General features: G+C 39.4%; 1 protein-coding gene across 2 annotated transcripts; it reads right to left on the bottom strand.

Annotated features, from left to right (window-relative positions):
* Positions 1-571: 571 nt before the first annotated feature.
* On the bottom strand, positions 572-22,542 carry LOC110526515 (vesicular glutamate transporter 2.1). 2 transcript variants are annotated; one of them, XR_005052234.1, is made up of 13 exons: positions 21,810-22,542; positions 19,869-20,124; positions 19,205-19,323; positions 17,268-17,382; positions 13,358-13,445; positions 13,138-13,224; positions 12,377-12,519; positions 6,435-6,584; positions 6,120-6,252; positions 5,808-5,918; positions 4,250-4,377; positions 3,702-4,120; positions 572-3,671 (listed from the first exon to the last, which is right to left on the bottom strand). XR_005052234.1 is itself a non-coding variant. In XM_021607552.2 (12 exons), exons 1-12 carry the CDS (start codon positions 21,881-21,883, stop codon positions 3,779-3,781), a joined length of 1,746 nt encoding a protein of 581 aa, XP_021463227.1. In that variant the 5' UTR covers positions 21,884-22,541; the 3' UTR covers positions 572-3,778. The 2 variants fall into 2 exon arrangements, 1 of the variants encoding a protein (XP_021463227.1); XM_021607552.2 differs by having other exon boundaries at positions 572-4,120; positions 21,810-22,541.
* Between the last annotated feature and the right edge of the window lie 1,879 nt (positions 22,543-24,421).

Below are 24,421 nucleotides of genomic sequence, written 5' to 3'. Positions count from 1 at the left end.
TGCTGAATGTTGCGAACATGAGGAAATATTTCCTGGGCCTGTTTCAAAAAGAGTGTTGTGGGTCTCCCACCATGAGGGGGGCTTCAGTCCCAAGGGTCTCTCTGAATCGAGCAGTTCTTCCAAATAGCCCTATAAGTGCTGCTCCTCCCTCCCATCTCCATTAAGAGGTTAGAACAGTCAATAGGTTCGGCTGAGCACGAGGGACTGGTCCATTGATTTCACTACAAGTCAAAGAAGGAGAATAGAGAGGGAGGAAGGGTCCTTTGGTAGAGAGGGGTCACCATGTCCTGTAAGCTTAGTGCAAGACGGACTCAGGTCGTGTGCAGACATCATGCAAGGTATACCACAAAGCACATTTTCTGGGAGAGAGTGTGCTCTTGTCCAAGCTTGTAACTCTGAAGGACCATTATACCAATGTTAGTAGTCAGACACATTAGGCACTTTTCCCCTTGGAATCATAAATACAGCAATTGGACTTAAAGCCAGGCTTCTTCATCTGCCTATACAGACTTCACTGATTGAGCTGTACGATTGTGGATGTGTTCACACAAATACAGACACAAGTTATGTTTTGTTCATTTGTTTTTTTATAAAATGGATATATAGAGCATTTCATTTTGACATCAACAAATTTCTCCATTGACACAGCAAAATAAGCCATAGAATCACACTGTAACTTCACTCAGAGGCACAAAACAGGAAGAAGGTACCGTTACTTCATGTTATACATCTACCATTTCTGTAAATGTTAGATCACCTTTACAGACAACCTTCACATCATTGAATATTGCAACAATGAAAGGGGTTTAGGTAGTTAGAGACAGATGGTTAAGGGGGCAATAGGGGTCCAGCCACTGACAGAACACACATCAATCAAACCAACAGGGTTTAGAGAGAGAGAAAAAACTGAACAATAGCACACCCTCCAAAACGACCACTGAAAACTGTACAGAACAACAACGGATGCGCAGACACCAACAGGAGTGGAACCATAGAGATATGGAGATAGACATCATCCATGTCACAGGAATGGCCCAGGGTATCATTCTCTTCTGGTGAGCAGTCCCCTCACAAACTCCCTGCATTATCAGCATGTCAAAGAGCTGTGTGGAGGACTCTAACTACATAGGTTTTATATTTTTACAAGTACTTGTGTTTGTTCTTTTCTATATTTGATATCACAAAAAACACAGCTTGAAACGTAAAAGTAACGCTCTAGTTACATATGCTAGTGTTTTACATTTTTCAATGGTTGACAACAACTGTTACCATGGATTTATTGCTTTGTACACTGAGTATGGTTAGCGCCACCTGGAGAGGCCTACAGAGGCCTTCACTGCAATGTCCAGCAATTCCTTTAGTATATAGCCCTCCTGTTCAAACCCAGCTTGACACGTTACCTTTGGTAAATTGTGCAAAGAAATTGACACATTAGTAACAGTTTGAGAGACAAAATACATTTTGTGAAAGAAATAAAAAGTAAGAACATTCAGACTACGGCTTTGTTCCATGCATAAATACATTTCCATAAATACATTGTGAAGTGCTGACTTTTGGTCTCCACAGACAGACAGTGAAAAGCAGGTTTAGGTCCCTGACACGCTACTGAAACCAATGATGTATATAAACCCTGGATTGCTGATGTTATCTACTGGTCAATGAGAGGCTTTGAAGCCACCGGTCAGCCATATTGGCACTTCCCAGTAGGAGCAGTCCTCCATTGGAATTAATGGAATTCTATAGTATTACAATTAAATGTTTTATAGGCCAAAATTACATGTATTTAAGTAGTTTTTTTGTACTGGGGACAGTAACTTATACTTTTAAGGAAAACATTTTACATGTATTTTTTGGAATGTTTAGCTCACATAATATCATTTAACAGTATGCATTAAAGTTTCTGTAATAGAATAAACATGGCAAAAACAAATGTAGGCATTAATAAATGCATTTTTATAGCTTCCAAAATATTTATTTACATTGTTGGGGAGTGCCAAGATGGAGGCGCGGCGGCTTCTAAACAAGGCCCTTGTCAGTCATCTAGTGTATATATAAATCATTGACTGGAACCCAGTATCTCTACACTGGTCATTCCCACTCTATACACACTGGCTAAATCATGTCTTGCTGCTCTTTTGATTGTCTACCTACTCTTTAAGGAATGGTAAACGTTCAATGTGACATACATTACATAGGCAGTAACAGCTATACTGTCATGTTTTTTTATTCAGTAATGCTCTAATGTTTTTACAAGTATATGTAATATGAATCTCAATCCCCAACTTGGCTAATTGTCCTCCTGGACTGGTAAGGTATAGTTTTCTTTAACAACATTGTCTATCTGGGTCACTATCCCAGTCTAAAAATGTTTCCTTTTCATTAGCAAAACATATCTCCTGCTGACGGACTGTCTGTACAGTAGATATACTGATTGGCTACTTCTGGATCGGCTGGCTGGTCTTTCGCTGCATTGCACAGGCCCTTGATAGTGCCGGCCAGCATTTGGTTATATTGTCCATGTGCTCTTATACATCATAGTTATTTTTCTTTAGTCACCTCAGACAAACATTTACCTTTAAACAACAACAAAGCTCATTGAAATGCCTTGAAATGACTTGAATTGACCACACAATTTAACTGACATAATGATCATAATAATTACATAACTGAGTTATGAATGTTTGTAACCTCCAAACGTACACTTTTAACAACAGATGTAACATTGTTATAGGCATGAAATAGAGAGCTTGGGACTACAAGGTTCAATCTGTAAGAAGATGATTCTGAGATAATTGGCTTCAAAGTTCCAAACCCTCATTGGTTTGAATGGTGTCAGCTATTTTATATCTTGTATTCTTTTGAACTTAACAACTTGAATTGGGGTACATAGGAAGAGAACATTGAACAGAACAAGGCTATGTCACTAACTTCATTTTGAAAGAAATGCAGATAGAACCGTATAGTCCCAAGCTCTGAAAATGCAGATAGAACCGTATAGTCCCAAGCTCTGAAAATGCAGATAGAACCGTATAGTCCCAAGCTCTCAAAATGGCACAGTAAACACGTGAGCAACGCTTCGTCATTATTCTTCTTTCATGCATCTTAAGACTTTTACATCAGCTGGCGAAAGTGTTATGTCGTTCTTCAAAACATTATTGTATTTTTATGCCTTTTTGTGTTAAAGACACAGTTTAACAAACCAATAATAATAAGAAAAGAAAATGATATTGTGCATTAAAAGGACACACTACTTTCAGTGCATTCAGAAGAGATACTGTACAACCTAAGACATACAGTCTCATTCCTGGTTAAGTCCCCTTTTACCAGTGACATGTTTCTTTTACACTGCAATGGCTGGCTCATGAGGAGTTGTAATAAGAACCAGTTAGGCATGATGATCCAGGAAGCCAGTTAAATCTTGTCTGATCGTACATAACAGGCATCTCCAGAATGAAGAAGCACAGATTGATGAGGTGGAAATGGTTCACACTTACACACAATTGCACTCCAAATAAATATATCTATAATTTATATGCATATTACGTTTACAAATAGATCTGCCAATTTGATATGTGTTACATCTCTATAGTAATATTTTTATTTGCACAATAAAATCCTGTTTTGAACTAATTTTATATTTTGAAATAATGATTTGAATTTGTGCAAACATACAACAATGGGTTGTTATCTTTTTTGTTTGGTTTTTGACTTGTTTCGTCTAAACTGGTAAACACTACAAAATAAGTCTACCGTTTGATGGTCATTGTGTCTGCTGTCTCTAGGAGTAGTCCTGGTCCTGCCTGTAGCCATACGGCCCTCCCTCTGCCTCTTCCTGGACAAACTCCTCCTTCTTATCCCAGCTGTCAGCCCAGCCCCCGTTCTGCGTAGTGGCACCATACGTTTTGGTCGGACCGCCGCCCAGGGCACTGTAACTCTGGGTGATGTCGCCCGTCTCCTCTGCCAGCTCATCCTCATCGATGAAGCCACACTTCTCATCGCTGGTCAGCTCTGGGTCGGCCCACGGCTGCTTCTCTCCAGAGGCAAAGATGCCATAGAAGATGACTCCCCCGTAGTGAACCAGAGCAGCGATGAGGAACACCCACTGCCACTCTTCTCGAGTCTTCATGTGGACAGATGGAATATAAAGTGTTTTATACAAAGTCACAGAGAATTGTAGTTCTATCTGATAATGAATCTACGTTTAACCATGATGTTTTATGGACTTTCCAAGGGTAACAGGATGTCTTACCTTGTTTTTTGTCATGGCACCTACGATCAATGGGCATACCATGCCAGACAGGGTGCCCACACCGTTGGATATGCCCATAAGGATACTGGCATAGCGTGGAGCAATGTCTAAGTGATTGACGTTGAATCCTGATGGAAAGAACGTTCAGAATGAAATACAAGGTTTTCAGTGTGAAGTTACTCTCTACGTGACAAATCTCTAAGACAACAATTGATTAGCATTTGATTAAATAAAATCCAGTGGTTATAGTTCTTGTGGTTTAACTGATTTCACTATAACTTAGACCTCGTTTCAATCAAATCTAGTGTAAACCCGCGATGGCTGACATCTGCATGACAACTGTTGTTGGAGGTGTAACTGCGTTATGAACTGACAAATAAGTGAGTGGCTGCTGTTGTGTCACAAATCACTCCCTTCCTTAGTATCCCCACTGCGTTAGAAGTTCAAAACGCCAATAGAAGTTATATGCTAATTCATTATTTAATGTTAATTTGGATGGGGGGAATCATAGCCTATCAGGCAATAAAACATCACGCATTCGAGTGTTTGAACTTGTAACGCGGCTGCACCTCAGACACCGACAAAACAACCGATATGTGGATGTCGGCTAGCGCAGATCTGATAGGCTCTAGCCCTTATGGTCTCTAGAGCTCATTCTAGGTAGGTAATAAAAACCACCATTAGTAATTACCTTTTTTTCTTTAATTAAGACCACATCCCCCTTAATGGAGTACTAGTATGTGGATGTATCAAAACTACTGAAATATCCCAAACATAATATAAATGTAATGGAATTTAAATTGCGATGAAAACAAAGCACCATGCAGCCATCTTGTTGCAAAGGGAGTAGCTAGCCAGTGAATCTCCTCCCCCACACTGAGTGTCCTCTGTAGCTGCACACAGCCAGCCTGTATGGCAGCTCCTCTGGGACTTGTGCTGAATTATTAAATACTCCAGGAGAAAGCCCAAGAAAAATGAGTAGTAGTAAAACCAAGGTCTGCCTTGCGGCCACAAGCTTCAGCTGGAATAGATGTTTGAGAAATGGGGGAAATCGACCCTGTTCCCTTTGTAGCTGGATATTGCTGATTGCAAGTCCTTTTTAGACCACATCGGTGGCTGTGGAACAATAAGTAGGCAAGTTAGTTTTTCATCATGAATCTTGTTCTGGAGGCAGCTCTGCAGAGTGGTCACTAGCTGGCAAGGCCACAAAGTCATAAAATCTGATTTTAAACCTAACCCTAGCCACACTGCTAACCCTGATGCCTAACCTTAAATTAAGACCAAAAGGTCACGTTTTGTTTTCTTGAATTTTGACGATATAGCCTACTTAGATTTTTCAGCCGGCCCATCTAGAGGAAATCACTCAGTGCTGCTTCCATGGCAAGATTCATGACAATAAACATCAACCGGCAATAAATAGTGGCCATTCTAGACAGAATCTACGGTGTAGTTGGTAGATTTGTTCTCTGTCTACAAATAGTAAAGGAGGAGTATCCTACAGGCAGCTGTGATCTATACTGGCAGACTCTCTGATACCACATGTTTAACAGACACTGACCTGATATGGCAAATCCACTGAAGCCCACAGCAAGGACCAGGAAGGAAATAGCCACCCCTTTTGTGTGGGAAAATCCCACTACCAGCAGCAGCGTAGCCTCCATGCCAAACCCTGCAGAGACAGACAGTCACACACATGCTACAGTAACCCAGGGGCTATGGACCATCACAGTTGCAATTTAATTACAGTCCAAAACAGAATTGCTTTGCTACAGTCATTGTATCACCATCATACAGATAGTGTAAAAGCAGTACTATTCTATTAAACACATTTTATATAATTGTGCATAGTGTGCCGAAGGGGTTCTCTCACCTCCACAGTTCATGATCTTCCTAACTGTAGTGGTAGACAGGATGTTCCTGCTGCGTAGGTAGTCAGCCAACTGCCCTCCAATGGGCACAATGATTGTCATCACCAAGTGGGGCAGGGCAGACACCATGCCAACCTGAGGACAGGAACAGTTGAAATCAACATCAACATAGAGGTATTAAAAGGTATTAAAGTCCGTTAGAGCCAAGCACAACATTTTCACACATTCCTCCCTCACCTAGGCCCCGAGTACCATACCCCAGAAACACTGTTTGGCTAGGCTGGTGCCCTATCCTGGGAACGCTCCACTGGTCTCACCTTGCTTATCTCAAACCCAAACACCTCCTCAAAGTAGGCCGGCTGACTAATAAGCAGTAGGTAGAAGGTCCAGCTTCTGCAGAAGTTGGCCACGATGATTGCATAGACAGGCATGGAGGTGAAGAACTTTTTCCAGGGGGTCTTAAATTTCTACAATGGAGCAAAAGGGAGGAAAATACATGAGTTACCAGTGAAAGGCTAGCAGCGGTGCGAAAGAGAGAAACACATACATGCAGCCTATAGAGAGTGCCTGTCCGCACATTCTGATAGATTTATTTTATATTTGAAACCATTTAAAAGTAGGCTAAATGCTACAGCCATCACACTTCTATGCAAAAGATTAATTATTGTTCAATACAGTGCCTTGCGGCCCCCTTGAACTTTGCGACCTTTTGCCACATTTCAGGCTTCAAACATAAAGATATAAAACTGTATTTTTTTGTGAAGAATCAACAACAAGTGGGACACAATCATGAAGTGGAACGACATTTATTTGATATTTCAAACCTTTTTAACAAATCAAAAACTGAAAAATTGGGCGTGCAAAATTATTCAGCCCCTTTACTTTCAGTGCAGCAAACTCTCTCCAGAAGTTCAGTGAGGATCTCTGAATGATCCAATGTTGACCTAAATGACTAATGATGATAAATACAATCCACCTGTGTGTAATCAAGTCTCCGTATAAATGCACCTGCACTGTGATAGTCTCAGAGGTCCGTTAAAAGCGCAGAGAGCATCATGAAGAACAAGGAACACACCAGGCAGATCCGAGATACTGTTGTGAAGAAGTTTAAAGCCGGATTTGGATACAAAAAGATTTCCCAAGCTTTAAACATCCCAAGGAGCACTGTGCAAGTGGTAATATTGAAATGGAAGGAGTATCAGACCACTGCAAATCTACCAAGACCTGGCCGTCCCTCTAAACTTTCAGCTCATACAAGGAGAAGACTGATCAGAGATGCAGCCAAGAGGTCCATGATCACTCTGCATGAACTGTAGAGATCTACAGCTGAGGTGGGAGACTCTGTCCATAGGACAACAATCAGTCGTATATTGCACAAATCTGGCCTTTATGGAAGAGTGGCAAGAAGAAAGCCATTTCTTAAAGATATCCATACAAAGTGTCGTTTAAAGTTTTCCACAAGCCACCTGGGAGACACACCAAACATGTGGAAGAAGGTGCTCTGGTCAGATGAAACCAAAATTGAACTTTTTGGCAACAATGCAAAACGTTATGTTTGGCGTAAAAGCAACACCCTGAACACACCATCCCCACTGTCAAACATGGTGGTGGCAGCATCATGGTTTGGGCCTGCTTTTCTTCAGCAGGGACAGGGAAGATGGTTAAAATTGATGGGAAGATGGATGGAGCCAAATACAGGACCATTCTGGAAGAAAACCTGATGGAGTCTGCAAAAGACCTGAGACTGGGACGGAGATTTGTCTTCCAACAAGACAATGATCCAAAACATAAAGCAAAATCTACAATGGAATGGTTCAAAAATAAACATATCCAGGTGTTAGAATGGCCAAGTCCAAGTCCAGACCTGAATCCAATCGAGAATCTGTGGAAAGAACTGAAAACTGCTGTTCACAAGTGCTCTCCATCCAACCTCACTGAGCTCGAGCTGTTTTGTAAGGAGGAATGGGAAAAAATGTCAGTCTCTCGATGTGCAAAACTGATAGAGACATACCCCAAGCAACTTACAGCTGTAATCGCAGCAAAAGGTGGCGCTACAAAGTATTAACTTAAGGGGGCTGAATAATTTTGCACGCCCAATTTTTCAGTTTTTGATTTGTTAAAAAAGTTTGAAATATCCAATAAATGTCGTTCCACTTCATGATTGTGTCCCACTTGTTGTTGATTCTTCACAAAAAAATACAGTTTTATATTTTTATGTTTGAAGCCTGAAATGTGGCAAAAGGTCGCAAAGTTCAAGGGGGCCGAATACTTTCGCAAGGCACTGTATGTAGTTTATCATTAGAGTATTGGGCTTCTATGTCTTGCCTTCCTATAGGCTCTGAGATGAAATAGGCTATGATGTTATGCTCCTATCACACAGCAATACTGTAGCTACCCATACTGTCAAATATTTTACATAAGCTACTGGTCTATTTACTGTGTTGGCAGAATCTTTTAATCTTTTGCAGTAATTTATGCTGTAGCTGGCAAAAGAACTGTCCGTTTCTGAAAGAGAAAACAATGGAAATTGCTGTTGACCTGTCAGCAGAACGTTTGAATTCAACAATGTTTTGCATCGACTTTTCCACAATCCTATTTACGATGGTCTACCCGCGAATTCTGAAACATTGTCTACTCTAAATAAATAAAACATCTATTACAGTACATCAGCCTGGCCTCAGAGTCATACGGAATATACTGCACGTATTTCTGAGCACCTCCAAGAAGTACTGTATCATACCTACTAATGTTCTAGTTACTTCGGACATAAGCGAAAGTAGGGAGGTTGGTCGGGGAGGAATGATGGGCCAAAACAGTTTGGAACAGTTTGTGTATACAGTTGAAGTCAGATGTTTACGTACACTGAGGTTGGAGTCATTAAAACTTGTTTTTCAACCACTCCACAAATGTCTTGTTAACAAACTATAGTTTTGGCAAGTCGGTTAGGACATCTACTTTGTGAATGACACAAGTAATTTTCACAACAATTGTTTACAGACAGATTATTTCACTTATAATACACTGTATCACAATTACAGTGGATCAGAAGATTAAATATGATTAAAAAGTTGACTGTGCCTTTAAACTGCTTGGAAAAATCCAGAAAATGATGTCATGGCTTTGGAAGCTTTTGATAGGCTATTTGACATCATTTGAGTCAATTGGAGGAGGTCCTGTGGATGTATTTCAAGGACCACCTTCAAACTCAGTGCCTCTTTGCTTGACATCATTGGAAAATCAAAAGAAATCCGCCAAGACCTCAGAAAAAAATCTGGTTCATCCTTGGAAGCAATTTCCAAACGCCTGAAGGTACCACATTCATCTGTACAAACAATAGTACGCAAGTATACACACCATGGGACCACGCAGCTGTCATACCGCTGAGGAAGGAGACGCATTCTGTCTCCCTAGAGATTAACGTATTTTGGTGCAAAAAGTGCAAATCAATCCCAGAACAACAGCAAAGGACCTTGTGAAAATATCCACAGTAAAACGAGTCCTATATTGACATAACCTGAAAGGCCTTTCAGCAAGGAAGAAGCCACTGCTCCAAAACCGCCATAAAAAAGCCAGACTACGGTTTGCAACTGCACATGGGGACAAAGAGGGGACGTACTTTTTGGAGCAATGTCCTCTGGTCTGATGAAACAAAAATAGAACTGTTTGGCCATAATGACCATTGTTATGATTGGAGGAAGAAAGGAGAGGCTTGAACGCCGAAGAACACCATCCCAACCGTGAAGCACGGGGGTGGCAGCATCATGTTGTGGGGTTGCTTTGCTGCAGGAGGGACTGGTGCACTTCACAAAATAGATGGCATCATGAGGAACAAAATTATGAGGATATAAAGACATCTGGCAGGAAGTTTAAGCTTGGTCGCAAATGGGTCTTCAAAATGGAGAATGACCCCAAGTATACTTCCAAAGTTGTGGAAAAATGGCTTAAGGACAACAAAGTCAAGGTATTGGAGAGGCCATCACAAAGCCCTGACCTCAATCCTATAGAAAATTTGTGGGCATAACTGAAAAAGCATGTGTGAGCAAGGAGGTCTTACAAACCTGACTCAGTTACACCAGCTCTGTCAGGAGGAATGGGCCAAAATTCACCCAACTTATTGTGGGAAGCTTTTGGAAGGCTACCCGAAACATTTGACCCAAGTTCAACAATTTAAAAGCAATGCCACCAAATACTAATTGAGTGTATGTAAACTTCTGACCCACTGGGAATGTGATGAAATAAATAAATGCTGAAATAAATCATTCTCTCTACTATTATTCTGACTTTTCACATTCTTAAAATAAAGTGGTGATCTAACTGACCTAAGACAAGGAATGTTTTACTAGGATTAAATGTCAGGAATTGTGAAAAACTGAGTTTAAATGTATTTGGCTAAGGTGTATGTAAACTTCTGACTTCACCTGTATATTATGATGACATGTTGTGACTTTTTTCTTTGTTGTGGACTGGCAAGGGTTTTTTCGGCTATTCAGGCACACAAAACATTTTCTCCAGGCAAGCCAAAGTTGGAAGCCGAAGTGCCTGTTGTCATTCATCGAGAGACGACTGGTCCTCATGCAAAAAAAAATACTACACCAAACATCCTTGTCAGATGCAAAATTGCACAGCTATGAAAATAAATGACAGATTTGAGTTATTTTAAATCAATTCTGATTATTTTGAGGACGCGTATACTGGCTATGATATCTCCAAATGGACAAATATTACTATTACTGCTTTTACTCAGCTAGGTTAGCCTGGCTGAGTTTGGAAGCATGCTGTTTCCTTAATCTGCGACAGACTAGCAATCCAAAAATTGCATGTTCAAGTCGCGTCAGGGACAACTCTTGTATTTTAGCTAACCCTTCTCCTAACCCTTATTCTAAACTTAACCCAATCCACCTAACCTGCTACATAAATTCACGTAAACTTTGTCATTTTAGTTCTTCTAACTTTTTGACGTTAGTTCCCCTAACCGCCAACAGAAATTCTCTCTATAATTCTCCTTTGTTGTTATGGTGCAACAAGCAACCTTGTCTCAGATCAAGACGTGCAATACTATGCGTCATCCAAGATATATAATAAGTTACGTCATCCAATTCGTATGATATTGTACGACTAGGTAAAATGTATGATATTATACATCCTGTAATTCATAGAATATTGCACTACCGCTATTCTTTCATAATGTAACCTAAACTCCTGAGACCCAGCAATTCATTTTTGTCCTTTTTAGTGGACATCAGTTCTTGGTCCGTATCTCTAAGGCCATACAAGCCACTGTATTAAGTCCTGTTGTCCCTTTGAGAGGACATGATGGGCTTTTCAGTGATATCACATGTGGGGGTGTGACTTTGACAACTTTATCTTCCTGGTTCTTAAAAAAAATAGCTGCCGTCCAAAATGTGCACATTTTATGGTAATTTGAAAAGAAGTGTGTGTAATTATTAAAGATAATTTTTGTGAGTTTGATATTCAAATTGTTTCTAGTATGTGGATTTCACAGGAATAGTTAAGTGAGTTGTCAGGACTTGTAATATTTTTTTCACATTAAATAAGAGCTAAATAATAGTTTCTAAAAAATGTGCTCTGTAGTGGACACCCACATGCCACATCTATGTTTTTCATCTACTGTACCCATTGATTGTAATGTCAATTTTGTAATATTTACATCCTAATGACAGATACAGAGGACAATTCTGCACATACAATGAAATATAAATAACCATATTTTCTGACCACAAACATTTTTTTCCGCGTCACAGGAGGCTTAACTTAACGTAACATACCATACTAAATAGAGTGTCAGAGTGTCAGAGATTGCCCCGAGACTACGTTGTGTACTTACAGTAGCCAACATAGGCCTACTTCAATGTAAAAGATCAAATGTTTACCTGTTAAATTCGACTATATATTATAGAACGTGCTGCTATATTTTGGACGTACTCGCAGTTTATGCATGAGGCCTCAGGGGAGCAGAGATCAAAACAAGCCTGAATAGAAAGTGGGGCATAGTATCATCTCCCAATTTAATATCATCGGAATCGATTTGAGGAGAAGTGGACTTTGAAGACTTTGAGAACTCTGGCCTAATATCACTCAGAAAACATAATGGCCTTCTAAAAAACTTTTGTCAAACTTTCACACAGATTTGGATTATTTCACTGAAACAGAGAAGCAGGGCATGAGGTTAGTTGAGTGAAAGTTGTTTGAAACCCTTCAAACAACTTTTATTCAACCAACCTCAAGCCCTGTCCCTCACCTCAGCAGGGCCCATGAGCTTGGCACTCTCCCCGATGCTCTCCTCTATGTAGACTCGTTCCTCCTGGGTGATGGTAGGGTGCACAGCAGGACTTTCATACGACACAAGGATCCAGAACATATACCAGAAGATCCCAAAGCACCCTGCACAATGATATTGGGATTATTACACAGGATAAATAAAATATGGGTGGTGGATTATGTATATCTTCTAGCCATTATGGAACCATGCAGCAAAGCTACAGAAACCCTATTGTAAATGTGTTTTAATTGTGTCATTGTTGTATGTGAACATGTGAAAAGCTTAGATTGGCCTATACGATAACATCAAATTCATAAAAGGCAATCGGATCTTTCAGAAATCCCCCATAGACTAAACCCCAGACAGAAAGGTCAAATTCATTTAGTCCAGGGTGAGATGGAAAATTATTGGAGAACAGTCCCACAAAAACAATGGGAAGAAATCAATGGTCTGGAGGTCTGAAAGCATCAGCAACCAGCTTTAAAATGTCCTGAAGATGATGTACTATACGCAACATATTTTCAAATAGGTTGTTGGTTAGAATGTGAAAAAATTACAAAAAACAAATTTGATAGCGATATAAAAAGAATAACAGTTGAAAACTCTATATATGCTCCCAACAATTGAGTGGGTAAACTTAACCAACGTTTTGTCACACAGTGCCTTCTTCGGGATGGGTGTGCATCAGCTCATGCTTTTAAATTTGGAAGCTATAACATCACCATGGAACACTATCTTACCATAGAGATAGAACACAGAGGACCAGCCCGAGTACTGCACCAGGATCCCTGCTAGAGGCATGGCAATGACAGCACCAGCATAGGAACCTGTAAGAGGAAATGGTAGAGAGGGGGAAGAGAAGAAAAAGGAAATCTAAATAGACAAAGGAAGTACAACTACTGTACCTCTTGCTTCACTACCATAGTGTGACAGATAAGATACTTTGAAAAGAGTATTTACCACAGAATGAGGTGGTTGCCAGGCGACTTCTCTCCAGAGGAGGAGCCCACTTACTCCAGATCCCATGGCAGGCTGGGTAGGTCACTCCCTGGGTAGGTCACACAAACCACAGAACCATGAGCAACTAAGAGTAGGTAACTGGTTTAAAGTAAATCATACTGCTGCTATTATCATTAAATTATAATGAATAAGATGGCCAGAAAATTCTGATCATCCTGCTCCTTATGGCAATAGCAATGGATTCTAGCAATACTGCTTAACATTTAGTATTTAGCATTTTATTAGGATCCCCATTAGCTACTGCTAAAGCAGCAGCTACTCTTCCTGGAGTCCACACAAAACATCAAACATGACATAATACATGTACATCACAAGACAGAACTACATACACTGTAAATAAGTCTACATGCTATCATACATGTATGCCTTCATAATCATGCAATTCATAGACTACTGAATGCAGGTGAAACACACAACAATGGAAATACAATAACAAGGAGGTGTGTTGCAAATAGGCTGACACTTTTTACTAAATTCCCCTGACGTGAATAAAGCTGTCTTGTTTCTATAGTTACCGCCCGTCATCATTTATATCCGAGTGTCAACATCAAGGCAAAGGGTGGCGACTTTGAAGAATCTAAAATATATTTTGATTTGTTGAACACTTTTTTTGTTACTACATTATTCCATATGTGTTATTTCATCATTTTGATGTCTTCACTATTATTCTGCAATGTAGAAAATAGTACAAATAAAGAAAAAGCCATGAATGAGTAGGTGTGTCCAAACTTTTGACTGGTACTGTATGTTTTATTTGTCACATATACCTGATAGGTGCAGTTTTACAGGGTCATCCAGTAATATGACGTCCCTGGAGCAATTTAGGGTTAAGTGCCTGACTCAAGGGCACATTGACACCTTGTCGGCTCGGGTATTTGAACCAACGACCAATCAGTTACTGGCCCAAAGCTCTAACCGATAGGCTACCTTTCCTGGGGTAACATGTCATCTCTTAAACTTGTAGGCATTTTGTTACAATTACCACCCCTGTGGGTTTCATTGGGTAAAATTAAACCTTTATGAACATGAAATAACCACCAATTCAACGTTGTTTCAACCAGTGTGTGCCCAGTGGGCAGGCCTTGAATCTTGAGCCTTGTTACAGTCTATCGCCCTTAATGTGTTAGCTAAGATATAGTGTAACGTGTTACAGTACCACCTGCGATTGGATTAATTTGGTAAAATGCAACATTCATTTGTCATCTTAACCTTGTCTTCTAATCATTCTTCACATGTCCTTCAAATAGTTGACCCATTTTGGCCCAACTGATTAATATATATAAAAAAATAAAATTAAAAACATGAGATTGCACACAACCATCTTAAAGACTAAATGTAGAAAACTGTGCAATTCAAATAGATGGTTTCACAGAATAATGGGAGAAATTGTAAACAGAAGACATATTGATAATAGATTTGCCTGCACTGAGCTGACAATCACAAGAGATGATACTACTAGATATGAGCTGCCATGGTTGTAAATCAAATATGATCACAAACCAAAACCAACATACCTCTCTATTCATTGCCTTTTTGATTAACATTAATAAGAGACGCAGTGCTCTGAGCTAACTGATGAGCCTCTCATTTCACTGACAATGCTGCTGCCATTAAATGTTCATTAGCTGCTAATTGGAACAGAGTGTGCTATTTGAAAATGCAATCTGCATGGACATGCTAGGAGGAGATGTATCCTAGCTATCCACTGGACTGATCTGAGATCACTATATATAAATCACTTTTAGGTCCTCCTGTAAGCTCGTATGCCACGCCCAACTTAATTCATGTTGCGCTATTTACTGAATTTACTCAAAACACCTTTCCTTACAGAGACAAAAACAAGACATAACCAGATTAGCCTTTGTCACATGATGGCTCATTCAAATCAAGGACCCATTGGGCACAGACGTCAATTCAATGTCTATTCTACGTTGGTTCAACGTCATTTCATTGAAATGACGTGGAAACAACGTTGATTCAACCAGTGTGTGCCCAGATGGGAGCTACTGGCCCAGTCTCACCTCAGCCATCAATGCCAAACACGTAGATGTGCTGTTGTTATTAAATTACACCATTCATTATCACAAGACATTAATTTGAACCCTATGTCTATCACTCACAGCCAACGCAGCCTATAGACAATTATTTTAATAGAATTATTGCACAGAAAGTAGTTAGTCAGGCCTGTGAGAATAAATATACATTTCCAATCTCTGCAAGATAATGGACAATAAAGTATTATTCTAAAATTCCATCAATGGTGTTCAAAATGATTCTCAATTGTTGTCTCTGCTGCCAGGATTGTGTATCTGTTTCAGTGGTGTAAAGTAAATAAGTAAACATACTTTAAAGTACTACTTAAGTCATTGTTTTGGGGTATCTGTACTTTACTATTTATATTTTTGACAACTTTTACTTTTACTTTTACTTATCCACTTTCAGTTTTACTTGAGTCGTTTTATATTAAGGTATCTTCACTTTTACTCAAGTATGACATTTGAGTACTTTTCCACATCTGATTCGTTTAGCTGGATGTGTTTTATTATGACACTGTGAATGTAGCCTGCCCTTCAGTATCAACATGGCATCATGTTTTACTGTACAAGGCAGCCGCTGCCAACATCTCATGTTTCAATTTGCCTACTGGACAGTGGATTCATGAGCTGCTGATGTTTCAGCACATTGTCTTTGGGAATATGATTCTGGCTAGACCAGCATTTTTCTAACTGTGGTGTTGCTACCAGAGAGCAGAGCAGATATGTTTCAGCGGGTTTATTGGTTTATTTGGCTCCCTATTAGCTTTTGCCGAAGCAGCAGGCCCACACAAAAACATAAAACATGTCAAGTAACAACCCACTGGGCACACACTGGTTGAATCAACGTTGTTTCCACATCATTATTTCAATGAAATTACACTGAACCAACATGGAATCAATGTTAATTTGCCGTCTGTGCCCAGTGGGAAAACACTGATACACTGATAGACAAGAACAGTTACACAAATGTAAAATAACTGTATAAAGATATACAAACAATACAACTAAAGAATAATGTGTGTGTAGATTGTGTGTGTTAGAGTGTGTGTGTTAGAGTGTGATAGTGTGATAGTTTGTGTGTGCGTGTGTGCGTGTGTGTGTGTGTGTGTGCGTGCGTGCGTGTGTGTGTGTAATTTTGCTGTTTGCTTGAGTAATTGGAGATGGAAGCGATCATGGCTCTGTAAAATACTGTGCTTTGCCGTCATTTCGTTTGGACTTGGGGACTGTGAAGAGACCCCTGGTGGCATGTCTTGTGGGGTATGTATGGGTGTCTGAGCTGTATGTTATTTGATTATGCAGACAATCTGGAATTTTCATCACAGTAATATTTTTCATAAAAACTAGAAAACAAGCAGTTAATCTCTCATCAACCGTCAACCAGGAAAGACTGATGTGTCGTTAAGGGCAAGGCGTGCTGCTCTGTTTTGAGCCAATTGCAGCTTTTCTATGTCTTTCTTTGCTGCACGTAACCATATTACCGGACAGTAATCAAGATGGGACAAAACCAGAACAACTACAGTTAATTTTTGTGTAAAAAACGCTGAACATATTTTTAGAACAAATACAAATACCCAGCTGCAGATCAATACAACAGTCTCACATTTCTCCAGGGTGAATTCTGGCTGTTGTACTGCCTCTATTCCATTGCCTCTGCTATACTGTAGCCTAATCAGAATTGAAATGCCACAAAGGAAAATTGGCCATTTTCAAAAGATGTGGTATTGACAGGATAGGCCAATGCAATCTCAATTAAAATGTGCATAGAAATAAATAGCTCTCCAGAAATGTGACTTTTGAATTAAATAACTCCTTACCTCCACCAGCCCTTGCAATATCCTCACAAAGATGACCAGTCCATAATGCGTCCGTGCCGCGGAGGGGATTAACATATTGAGCGTCGAGGTAAGGAAAATGGCTAGACCGAAAACCCTAAATGAAACAGAAATATATACATTTGCACATATCGTATGTCGTTTATCCTTTTGATAAACAATGTATCCAGTAGGCCTAGTGATTTATTTAACCTGCATTTATGTATTGGCCAATTTATTCTTCAAAGGCCTAGGCCTCTCATTGACTTGATGTTTAATTTATTAATCTCAGATTTTTTTTATGGCCATCCGGGCTAAATTCATCAGGGACCCATCGAACATATCACATTCCACACTCATTTACTGGTTTACTATCGAAATGGAGTTAGTGCTTTTCAAATAGGCTATTTAATGTAATTTCTTTATCCCATTTTCCAATGGTTAAATAACTCGGCCTGCTGTTCTTATTCTAATCAAATGGCCAATCTTACGTTCAATTATATATATATATATATATATATATATATATAATTTTCTTGCATAATTAAAATATTTAAGACTTGGATTTTTTCATGTCAAGCATTGGCTAGTGCAACTTTAACTTTTCAATTTACGGTTGATTGCAATAATTCAATTGGAGAAAGAAATGAAAGCGTGATGACAGGGAGTGCGGACAGCAGACGACATTGGTTTCAGCGCAGCTGAGCCAGTGGAGGCAATCGCAAATGAATAACACGAAACATGGTATTTTTAAAAATTTTGTCACGTCTTGTACACACCCGGAGACCCCGCTCCTCCCACCCGCACGCGGGGGGCAACTCTAATCCGATTGAGGTGACTCTCTGGCACGAGACAGGTTGATTCGATTACATCTCAATGTCAATCAAGAAAGCATATAGACAATAAACATGTTATACATTAAACTAGATTATACACATGTAACACATCGTATATATTTAAATAGCCCGCTCAACAAATAGTAATATTGTATATACTCAACCAAATTGATAGTTTTTCTTCATGTATATTCAGGGTATAACTTGCCATCACCAAATTATTATGGGCACTACTATGATGAACTAAGGTCCAAAGACCCACTAAATATAAAGTAATTAAACCTAGATTTCCTATTGTCATCTCCTATATTTAAATGCTGCTCATGCCTCATGTAAGCTAGGCCTTAACCTTATTTATAAGCCATGTTTAGTGTGCACAGTGCATATGAGCGTGAGTAAGCCTTCGGCGACGAGGACCGGGCTGGTCGCCATGCCCCCAGAATGCAACAAATTAGACACGGCTCCCCCCGGGGACCTCATTAACAGGTGGCAGAAAGCCCTGTGGACCGGAGCGACACCGTCAAATCTCAATAGTACTGCCAGCGTCAGCGGCTGAGTCGCTCCCTCACAAATTAATTCCCCATTAATGGCCTTCTCCATTGCAGTCACAGTGTCAAACTGGTTACTATGCCTACTGTCTGTTAAACCTTGGGTCACAATACAGGCCTACAAATCCTCCCTCTCATTTACAATAAAGGCCGAATTGTCGTAAAGATTTGAAACGTCCAAGCAAACCCTTGTATGCCATTGTGTCTGCAACATTTTCAGACCATTAAAATGTTGATTCCGTTAAAAAAAATGCTTATTACAAAATGTATTCTGACGGTAAAAGGTGTGATAATAATACGTTGAAAACCGATAGTATATCCAGGCTTCAGTAGCCAACATCCACGTCATCATCACAGTTGCTCGGGTACATCTCTTCATGACTAAAAGAAATCAGACCTATTTTCATTTTTTTCTTGAGGGTCGTTCATTTCATAGTGATGGATTTAGTAACCAATTGAATAATAACGAATAAATCACATTTGAGACTGTGAGAGGGAATGAGAACTTTTGTAAAAAAAAAATAAAAAAAAAATAAAAAAATGTAGGCCTGCCTACCTGTTAGCTGCCAGTCTCGAGCATATGTACCCTCCCGGGATCTGCGTCACTATATAGCCCCAGAAAAACGAACCATGGATCATACCGACTGTCTCTGGGTCCCAGTTGAACTTCGCTTTCTTTCCAGTGAAATAAAAAAAGACAATAAAACAAACCATAAAAAATCGATGAAACATCATAATAAATCCTCTTCACATGTATAATTTCATTATAATTCAATACAATAATTCACAAAACGTATAATACCGTATAATAACCGTAATAACCAAATCATAAGGCTCTCATATCATAACAGTAAATAAGGATATAGTGAGTAGCAGAAATGTGAGCAATAATCACTACTGTCATATACGGTACACAATTCCGATGTGTAGGATACACAGGCTAAATGCTGTGTTATTATGGGATACCATAGTTTATGGTTGTGGCATACCTATTATGGCTGCACTGAAAAATAATGAGATAATCTCGCTATAAAACCAATACAATAAGGGAAATGTCCTGTATCTGCCTTTGCCTATTTTTTATTTTCAATATAAGGTCAGGTCAAGTGTGAGAAGATTAGGAGACCTCCAACATCTGGACTATTTTTAGGGACGACAAATTATGGAGCAGGAGGGCGGTGACACGATGTTGACGTCAGTAAAGTGTGCACCATACACACCTCTGTGATGATGATCTTCCCATCTTTGTGAATAGTGCTGTTGTTGACCATTCCCACGATGGCCACGCCCAGATTGCATCGGATGCCGAAGGATATACAGAAGCCTAGACCGCTCATGATGGCGATGATATATCGGCGGGGCAGCCCAAAACACGTGCAGTCGCACAGAGGTGCTTTCTTCTCCTGGGCCTCAGAGGGCCTGCCGTCCTCTGTTAGTTCGATAACTTCACCAGTTCCCTGTCGCTTCTCCATCACCCTTCAAACAGCCAGATAAAAAGTCATCCAATTTCCTCGGTTAATCAGCATCAAATTAATAGATCAGCCTACGTTTGATATTTGAATGTTATGAAAAATAAAGGCATTTTAGTGTAGCAACAATTCAGGCCTACAATTAAGTTAAATAATAGACCTACATGCCTATATTTTATAGCCTGCATGTCCAAAAATAGTCTTTAAAATGTAGAAGTTTTTGAAAATAAGGAAGACGACTGATTTATATTTGAAAACCATCGTCTTTGGGTAGCGTACTGAAACATAATTTTATTAGGTTATCTAGGTCTACATTACATATCCGTTGTTTTATGAGGATAGTGTATTCGCCCCAACGACTGGGGGCGCTATTTGATGAATGATAACCAACATGATTCAGAACATGATAACTAACATGATCCAGAAAATGTTTTTGTTTTTTTCACTAAACGAAAAGTCTACTTTTGCAAGGTAATTTAGAAACTATTAATATAAAATAGCGCTGTATGTTAGCGGCACCAGGTTCAATTTAATCGAAGGCCAAAAAAGCATCGTACATTGGAGCAAGAAGCGAATGAAGATGAGTCCACCGCATTGCAGCAACCGCTCACCTTCACCCTCATTTGCATTCACGGATTGGGCAGTTGCTCATCTCTCCAGGAAAACATTCACGCTGCGGTTTCAAATGCATTTATGACCATATGCACAATTAATTTGTTTGCCCAAAATGAACCCAAATAAAGCTTAGCCTACAGTTACAGTATTAGGCCTATACCTAAAAAAAAATATGTGAAATCGACATAAGGAAAAATTACAATAACTCTTTCTTATTCACAACAGCACTGTAACAATGAAGATATCTAATTAAGCACTCCTGTTTAGAATATACATTTGGAATATCAAAACTACTGCACATAATGTGTAATTTACATGAACTACAGTAAGGTGATAATTTCGTTATGCCCAACGAAAAATACATATTTTTTACGCAATAACATGTAACTGTTATTTCATACAGCCTAAGTTTAAAGTGGGATTTGGAATCAAAATAGGCCTATCGAAGGAAGCACCAATGAATCGAAAAAATATTCTAACCAAAACGAAATATATTCATTTAGAGCTTCAACAATACATTTATTGACAGTATGCTGCAACTACAAGCATCAGAATATATGTCTGAATGAAGCCCTTGTCACTTAGCAAGACAAATCAGTTAGACGTTTAGACTAGTAATACATCGATACCAATCCCGTAAATAATGAAATAGATACCCTCCCACAACTACATGAGGTTTTTAGTAAAATATTTAAAATATAACAGGGACGCAGTTGCAAACGAAGATAACACTCAGTGGACTTTTTAAATGATCTAATCGCATACATACTAGGCGTGAATGTATTAGTGACTTTTTCCACATACATCAAGGTCCTTCCTGTGCTTTCACGAGGTTATACAGAATTGCATAATTTTCCCACTACGTCTATTAGAGGCGTGACCATGACTGCAAGCTGTTTGAGATAAAAGTAACACACTTCTCGGCATAGGCTAGGAACGTACAGTAGTCTACTACCATTACACCACCATATGACACCACCATATTGTAGGCCTATCACTTGAAAATACAGAAATCATAACCAGCCCTATGTTTAAACATGGGCTAGCCTGTATATAAAACAGAATTTCAACACCTACTTGTACATCTGCCCCAGGGTCTTCGCCCCAAATTCCTTTATCCCCTCTTTGGCTCTCATCTTGACGGACTCCATATCCAAATGTAATGTTTTTCTCAAAAATGTCTATTGTTTAAGCTTCATGTTACGGTACAATGTGACCGAACAAACCCGTGAAGCAAGCGATGTATATTATTATTTGATAAGAAAAGCAGACAAGATCTGTAGCCTATCACGCGTCGATCGCTGTAAAACGCCTACATATGAGAGAAATCAGATGAGCCCTGATTCCCCATTCACCATTACATACTCATCGTTCGCCTCACGTACAAGTGCATGCAATGCCATCGTGATGAAAATCTACAGATAATTCCTAAAGCGAACGAAAGAGAAAAACGTTAGAAGCGTCTACGGTGATAACCATATAATTTTAAACAAAAAAACAATCAGCAAAAGCGGGAACTGGCGGTGTGTGGAGTTGCTTCTATAAACCACAGAGCTGGGCTTGCGCGTCTCATGTGGAGACAGCCAGCTTTTCTGACGTCGCGAGAACCTCTGGCTGTTCAGCACCAAGGTCAGCGACAGCCTCGTGCACACTATCTGCGCGTGGTGCACGCCGCGTCCCCATAACTGATCACCAGAGCGAAATTCAATATAGCCTACTGTCCTGAAAGCTATTGTTGTTATACTGTAATCGACTGATTTAGGGAGTGGTTCAGGCTGGAATAAGAAAGGATGGTTTGATTGCATTTGGAAATCATAACCTTACAAAGTGCGAGGGCTATGACATACAAACGCAAGTCATTTCCAGTTTTACAACCTTTCCCAATGTTTGTTTTTATATCAGGCATGAAGTCTACATGTAGCCTACATACAATACTGTCTTAGCCTCCCGAGGGCGGTGCTATGGAAACCAGATGAGGGCTGGATTCCCTTCATATGAGCTCTCGTGAAAACAGGAATCCATCAATAATTTAGGCATCCCCCACACATACACTTTCACCCACCTCTCTCTTGCTTGCTCTCTCTCTCTCTCTCTCTCTCTCTAACACACACACACACACACACACACACACACACACACACACACACACACACACACACACACACACACACACACACACACACACACACACATCCCCACTGTAACTATAACATCAAAGGGTAGAATGGTATAATATGGAGGCTACTCCATGCATATTCATTGAAACAATGTTGCAAATAATAAATCATTAATTCACGTTTTTGACTATTTCGAGGGACTTGCGGTTCCACCACAATTCATTCTGAAGTTGGGTCATTGTGAAATATTAAAATGTGAGAGCCAGACACCTTTGAGAGACACATGGGTATTCTGAAATAAACTGGCACCTACATAATGCTAATACAATATAAATGGATTGAGGCACTGACGCCATCTGGCGGGCACTTGGTATAATTCCTATCAGGTTTGCATTAGGACAATGAGACATCCTTGAAGTACACTACGTTTTACATGCAGTACTGGCTGGGTGTGAAATCGTGACGATCAACTTTATTTAAAAAAAACATGATATTGACTGTTATTTGTCAAATATTTGAATTATTTCTCATATGAATAGGCTACTATTGTCATAGAAATAAATGTGAATTTGAGATTTCTTAGTTAAACAGTAAATTGTAGAGTGCACACATTTAAAATCCTGAAATATTTTATTTAAAGGAATTACATTATCAAAATGTTGTTAATAAGGTCAATAGCCTTTCATGCAAAACAAGCAAGATAACATATTTACACAACACAGACTGATTTTAAAACATATGAGTTGTGAAACATCATAGGAATAGAACAATAGAAAGTTATTGTTTTTGAAGAACAACCCAAAAAGTAAACATAGACATTTAAGGCTTTGATCTACTGGTCATGTACTGTGGCTTCCACCCTGCATGCAAGAAGGACATGAGGAGTCAAGAGTCTCCCAAGGGATTTTGTCTGTGTGGCTGAGAGTGGTGTTAGTCAAGCACTGGAATATTGACAAGCCTGAGATAGTGATGTAGCACGTGACTTTGAAGTTGAAGTTATACCAAGTAAAATCATCCAATGGCATAGTTTCCACCATCACCATGAAAGGCTATTAAGATTTACAAAACAGATTAGTTCAAAACAGATGAACCTAGAAAAAGCCTACAGAATCAAATCTGGTCAATAAACGACAGAAATACCTAATCTTACATTGAGTAAACTATACTTTACAAATGTAATCTGTACAACAATCTAAATAATAATTGGGTTGTTTACTGAAATGAATGTTGCAACTACTGTACATATCCCAACATTCTTCATGTGTATACTGGCTGTGATAAAATAGTGTGAATTTATTGCTGTAAGGGGGACAGTTCACTCATGTTGTTAAAATATGCATGTTTCCTTACATTGAATGTCTATGGGACACAAGAGATTGTGATGCATACTCTGAGTCTATATACTCTATAGCTAACACCTCTGTTTGCACAAATCTCATTACAGTAACTTGAAATCGATTCAATAAGCTACAGTCCCTTCTGAAGTTGAATTTCATAAAAATTGCTTTGAAACATGTAATCTAAAGTCAACTTTCCTTTTAATATGAGACCATCCAGACATGTTGGAATGAT

This window comes from Oncorhynchus mykiss, chromosome 6 (assembly GCF_013265735.2).
Source record: "Oncorhynchus mykiss isolate Arlee chromosome 6, USDA_OmykA_1.1, whole genome shotgun sequence".
Classification (NCBI taxonomy): domain Eukaryota; kingdom Metazoa; phylum Chordata; class Actinopteri; order Salmoniformes; family Salmonidae; genus Oncorhynchus; species Oncorhynchus mykiss.
The sequence above is the reverse complement of the archived record's forward strand: the minus strand, read 5'-3'. Positions and strand labels throughout refer to the sequence as shown.